This window comes from Nannospalax galili, unplaced genomic scaffold (assembly GCF_000622305.1).
Source record: "Nannospalax galili isolate Female #2095 unplaced genomic scaffold, S.galili_v1.0 scaffold305, whole genome shotgun sequence".
Classification (NCBI taxonomy): Eukaryota; Metazoa; Chordata; class Mammalia; order Rodentia; family Spalacidae; genus Nannospalax; species Nannospalax galili.
The window spans coordinates 10,389,608-10,395,607 of record NW_008356258.1 but is presented as its reverse complement, the minus strand read 5'-3'; the positions used below and the strand labels follow the sequence as shown (position 1 = coordinate 10,395,607).

Below are 6,000 nucleotides of genomic sequence, written 5' to 3'. Positions count from 1 at the left end.
AGAGAGAGAGAGAGAGAGAGAGAGAGAGAGAGAGAGAGAGAGATTGAATCTAAGACCTCACACATGCTGGGTACGGCTGAGCTGCTTGCTCCAAGTCCAGCTTTTGTGAGCTGTCACCCATACTGGAGTGGGCTCTGATTATGCAGTTTCTTTTGAGTCATTTCTTTTCCTGTAAATAACCCCTCACCCATATTCCTGTAAGTAACCCCAATAAAATTCATCGGTTCACCAAGTTGGATTTTGGTAGTAGTACCCTTACTTTGTTTCCCTATCTGGGGTGAGTGGATGTTTGTTCACATCTCCCCAGGAATAGTGTCATGCAAAGGATTGTTAAATAAAACAGACTTGAAAATAATTGTAAAATTCAACACTTAAAGCAAATGAATTCTATTCTTTTAAATTCTTTTTTTTTTTACATTTAATTTTATTACTTCCATATGTGTGTGTTTTGCCTGCATGTGTGTAAATGCACCCATGTTGTGCAATGCCCTCGGAGTCAGAAGAGGGTGTGGGATTCCCCTGGAACTGGAGTTAAGTTACGTGTGGTTGTTAGCCACCATGTGGTTGCTGGGAATGGAACCTGGGTTCTCGGCAAGAACAGCTAGTGCTCTTGACCACTGAGCCATGTCTCCAGCCCATGAATCAATTCTTGAAACGAGTACTTCCATAAGAGAACTCAGGGGCAGTATCTTTAAAATTCTAGTGATTGCAGGATGTGGTGGCACACACCTTTAATCCTAGCACTTGGGAAGCAGAGGCAGGAGAATCTCAGCCTGGTCTGTATCAAGTTTCAGGTCAGCTAGCCGCTGCTATATAGTAAGACACTGTCTCAAAAAAAACAAAGCCCCCCAAAATTTTAGTGATCAAATGGGGCTGATGAGATGACTCATTGGGTAAAGACACTTGACATCAAGTCTGACAACCTGAATTCAATCCCTGGAATCCACATTGTGAAAGGAGAAAACCATCACAAGTTGTCTTCTGATTTATAAATACACACACACACACACACACACACACACACACACAGTTTAAAAATCCTGATCTTTTATAACACAGGTATGATTTTACTTAACTTTATGAATTAATAGTACCAAAGTATTTAGAACTTTATTTTAGGATTAAGGACCCACTAATTTTCCTAATTGTTATCCTTATAATAGACTGAAAAATTTCTAAAATAGCCCTAGATTCTTAGATTATTAGAGGCTGAGAGATCATTTTTTCCCCCACAGATGATTTTGAAGATCAGAGAAGTTATCTTGTTCCAAATTTCTTGGTCTAACTTTTGGAGCTGATTATCTTACCTGTCTGATACTTTTTTCACAATAGTGCTAACAGCTTTTATCAAGACCGTTTAAGCCTTATTTCACTGTTTAATTAATACATATTCAATACATTAATATTTAAAATATTTTGAATACACACTAATACATAACAATTAGTGGTAAAATCTTATGCTATCTAAAAAACATTGGATGTTACTTGGTTGGGATAAATCATTTTTGCTGAAAGATTTCCTTTTGGGCTTCCTGGGCAGTCAAGAGCAATACATTCTTAAAACCCAAATCATGGGGTTTGAAGCAGTGGTTCAGCAGTTAAGAGTATGGGTTGTTCTTGTAGAGGACCTGGTTTCGGATCCCAGCACCCACATGTTAGCAGTCAACAGTCCACAACTCCAATTCCAGTGGATCCAATGCCCTCTTCTGGCCTCTGTGAATATCGCACATGTGGTACACCTATACATACATGCAGTCAAAACACTCATACACATAAGATAATAATAATAAAATCATGGTATAATTTAATTACTGTTTGTCTTATGGCCCCAAGTGGAGTCCCCCAAATTGTAATAGCCAAAGTAACTTCATTAAAGCAGCCACTTTAAACTTCAAATGCTAGAAAAAGAGCCAGCTTCAAGGTTAAACGCCTGAACTTAGTTGCTTCCGCTTGTAATAGGGCACCTTCTTGACCACAGCTATGCCATGTTAAAGTTTAGGCTGACTCTAGTTTCTGAAATTATCAGGCAGTTGGCCCAGGATATGAGAACACATGCAAACTGGACCCTGGTTGTCTTGGGAACAGGTCAGAGCATCCTAGAGTGCTCCTGCTAACTGCTGATTTATGGCTTCTATAGGTTATGCTTGGCTTGCTTCCGTAAAATAGTAATTATTGATTAACAGAATAGAAATTATTAAGGGGACTGTCCACCTGTATGCTTGGGAACTTAAACTTTTCATTCCTGGTTATAGTTTCTCTGTACAAAAAGTATCCCACAACACTTAGAGGTTCCTAAGATACAATTGCTATACAACAAAACCCCTCTATAGGGAACTTTGTGACCAGTAAAGACAATGTAGAATAACAGTAAGATTGATAATGTCAGAGGAGGAAGTTACTTCTGTGCAGGTGGGGGATTCGGGGGAAAATTGTATTTTCTTATGTATTTCCTTGATAATGTTTGCTCAAGCTTAACGCTCAATGATTGGCTTCTATATTCTTCTTGCTTGCCCAGCAATAAGTTTAATATAAAAGAACCAGAGTGCTTAGGCTCGATGCTGCACTTGGACCCGCTAGGAAAGAGTGTAGCCTGACCGTAATAAATCTTTCTTTCTCTCTTTAGACTCACCTGTCTGTTTGTGTGTTTGGGGCATTTGTGGATCCCAGACTATAACACCCTTTGAAGAGTGCTTTCTTTGGAGTAGCTGACCTTGGGCCTCCCACACACTGTTGCTTCACTTAATCAGAAAGTGCCTTACTGTCAAGGTCTCTAAACCTCTGTCAAGAGAAGGACTAACACAAGCTTGTTTTGGCTTCTGCAGTTTGCTTATCTGCTAACCTGGGTGTCCTGACCATATTCAGGACCACCTGGCATTACGCATGTGTGATGAAATTCCTATGGTATTTATAGTTTTTGCCTTTCAAAGATTCACCCTCCCCTCCACTTGGGAGTCAGAGGCAGGCAGATCTTTGTGAGTTCGAGGCCAGCCTGGTCTACATAGTGAGTTCCAGGACAGCTGGGGCTACAAGGAGACCCTGTCTCAAAAAGACAAAAAAAAAAAAAAAAAAAAAAGATTCACCCTCCCCTCAGGGCCATGGGTCCTAAATCTGACTAAGGGACCATGGACGGCTATAGCCCTAATAAATTTGACCAATTAAAATTTGAATTGAGTCTGGTGGTGTTTTTCCCAGTGGTTTCAAACTCAACATTTGCATATAGTTTTTTATAAACACTAAGTACTTTGTTAAATTTTTAAATTTATTCCTATGAAATTATTTTTTGTTCTTAATCTAACTCATGATATTGTATTACTATATTTTCAATTCCAAATTTACATTACAAAATTGCAGAATAAGAAGCTGGAGGCTACCTGCAAGCCGCCTTCATTGAGTGCTCTGGCTCCATAGGCGATCCTCTTCCCGCCTTCCAGTGTGGGCCGCACGCTGGGATGGTGCTTCCACCTCTGGAACTCTCTAAATGGACTCAGGTAGGGATTCTGATAGTCCAGACCAACCTGAAAACATTTATATATAAATTCAACAGGTAAATAGGCACTTTAATTACATCAACCTAAGATGTGAGCAATATTTCTTGGCAATATGCAATAATACAAATTTAAATAATTATGAGATCTGTCAGGTGTGGTGGCTCATGCCTGAAGTCCCTGGATTCAGGAGGTTGAGGCAGGGCTGCCTCTCATAGTTTCAGGGCAGCCTGGGCTACAGTGTCTCCAAAAACCAAACCAAACCGAACTAAAACCAAAGTTAAAACAGCAATAAACTATGGAATCTGTGAAGAAAAGAATAAACAAAAGGATAATTATGTATTTATAACAAGCAAAAATTTAAAAAACTGAGAGGACATTAACAAATAGTTGTGCTCTAGAAATCAAAATCAAAATTAGAAAAAAGCCTGTAGGTGTCTCCAATTATATTTCCACAAAAGAATAGTGATTATTTATTAATCATTTATCAATATCAACTCTAGAAGCAAGCTACTAATCTATCCTATACTACTATTAGGGTATAAGTGAAGAGAAAGGTTGAAACAGTATTCAGAAAAATAGCAGAAGTATAGAAGGTTACATTAAAAATTATTTTTATTTTATGTCTATGATTGTTTTTCCTGTGTTAAGTACACCATGTACATGTAATACCCATGGAGACCACATGAGGGCATTGGGTCCCCTAAAACTGGAGTTACTGATGATTTTTGAGTGCTGGGAACTAAATTTGAATTCTCTGCAACCAGTACTTTTAGGGGCTAAGCCATGTCTCCAGCCCCTAGGTCACTTTTCCTTTTCTTTTCAAATCTAGGCTCTCCCTGTAGCTCCAGTAGGCCTGGAACTCACTATGTAGATCAGGCTGGCCTTGATCTTACAGAGGTCAGCCTGCCTCTGCCTCTCAAGTTCTGGGATTAAGGATGTGTGTAACCATGCCTGGCTGGAAAGTTTTTTTTAAGGCAGTACCGAAGTGATGATATTAACAGCCACAATTTTTTTCCTTGATGAGACTGAGTCACTAGAATAAGTACCCCAAAGTGATTCACTGAACATCTGACTGGGAGTCAAGTGTTACATACTAACAATGCACACATTTAACAATGTGTCACGTACAGGTCTGATCATGACAGGCAAGGTACAGAAACTTCTATCTAGTTTGCATTCTTCATAATGTTCAATGTTCATGATTTGCAAACATAAAGGCGGCTATAAAAAAAAATGCCTGTGAGTTTTACAACGTTGTAGATTAAAGCTGGGGTGGTGCATGCCATTAGTCCCAGCACTTCAGAGGCAGGGGCAGAGCCAGAGGCAGGCGGATCTCTCTGGGTTCAAGGCCGGCCTGGTCTACATATTGAGTTCCAGGCTAGCTGGAGCAGGGAGGCCCTGTCTCAAAAAGATCAAAAAAGGTTGTAGGTTCAAACTGAAGGCTGACTGCATTTTCAGTGGCAGCCTGCCAAAGTGGAAATGGGCTTTGAAGTCAGGTTTGGCATTTAATGTGTATACCTGGAAAAACTTCTTTACCTTGTTCAGATTTCCGTGTTCTCAACAGCACAATGAGGATATAGTTACTTCATACAATGGTTAGAAATGTGTGCCTGGAGTGTAGTTGCTGCTATTACTAAATCTATGTAAGTCTAGGAATGTCTACAGTAGCCATTTTACTTAGTGAGAAAACTGAAGAAAGCTGTCACTGAAAAGTGTTCTACTTCCTCCAGTTTCAAAACCCTGTTTTCCAACACTGATCATCTTATAACTAGCTGGGAAATAACTTACCACAAACCCAAGAGCTACTAGAGGTTCGCCTTCATTTAAATGATAAAGGAAAGAGCCTCCATAAGTATGCCTGTCCAGGGGCCAGCCAACAGTGTGGTCTACTCGCCCAGGTTTCCATTTCTTCTCATCAATAATCCATAACTAGAAACCAAAGAGTCTTAGAGTATTAATCACAAATGAAAAATTGTAATAAGAGCAACACAAAAATTAATTTTTACATCAAAGAAATTTATAATCAAACTGTAGCATTTAAATCTGTATAAAGAAATGGGTCATACAAATTATGAATACTTCAAGACATTAGAATCTCAAATGTTAAAAACATCTTTCATGGGATTATAGAAAAACCCACATTAAGGACTGAAAGGAAGAAACTTCTGGAGTAATGGATACCTGAATGGAGCTGCACAATTCAGATGTTTCTCTCTCTCTCTCTCTATCTCCTCTCTCTCTCTCTCTCTCTCTCTCTCTCTCTCATCTATCTATCTATCTATCTATCTATCTATCTATCTATCTGTCTATCTATCATCTATTTTTTTTATTATTTTTATTTTATGTGTATGCATGTATTGCCTGCATGTAGGAAGTGCACCCGTGTTGTGGGAGACAGAGACTTTTAAAGCTCTCCAGCTTCTTTCCAAATTAAGGGGAAGGGAGTAATAGACACCAAGATTTTGCAAAAGGAGCACCCAAATTTCCAAATTTGGGTTAACCTCATGTATGT

At 39.1% G+C, this 6,000-nt stretch overlaps 1 protein-coding gene across 4 annotated transcripts in view; it reads right to left on the bottom strand.

Moving 5' to 3' along the window:
- Window positions 1-6,000, bottom strand: part of Etfdh (electron transfer flavoprotein dehydrogenase) — a 35,130-nt gene that overhangs the window by 8,386 nt on the left and 20,744 nt on the right. For all 4 annotated transcript variants that reach the window (XM_017803511.2, XM_008854322.3, XM_029556756.1 and 1 more), the window contains 2 exons: window positions 5,277-5,417; window positions 3,372-3,515 (listed from right to left, as the gene is read on the bottom strand). In XM_017803511.2, the coding sequence (XP_017659000.2) occupies window positions 3,372-3,515; window positions 5,277-5,417 (285 nt within the window). The remainder of the gene's footprint in view (window positions 1-3,371; window positions 3,516-5,276; window positions 5,418-6,000) is intronic.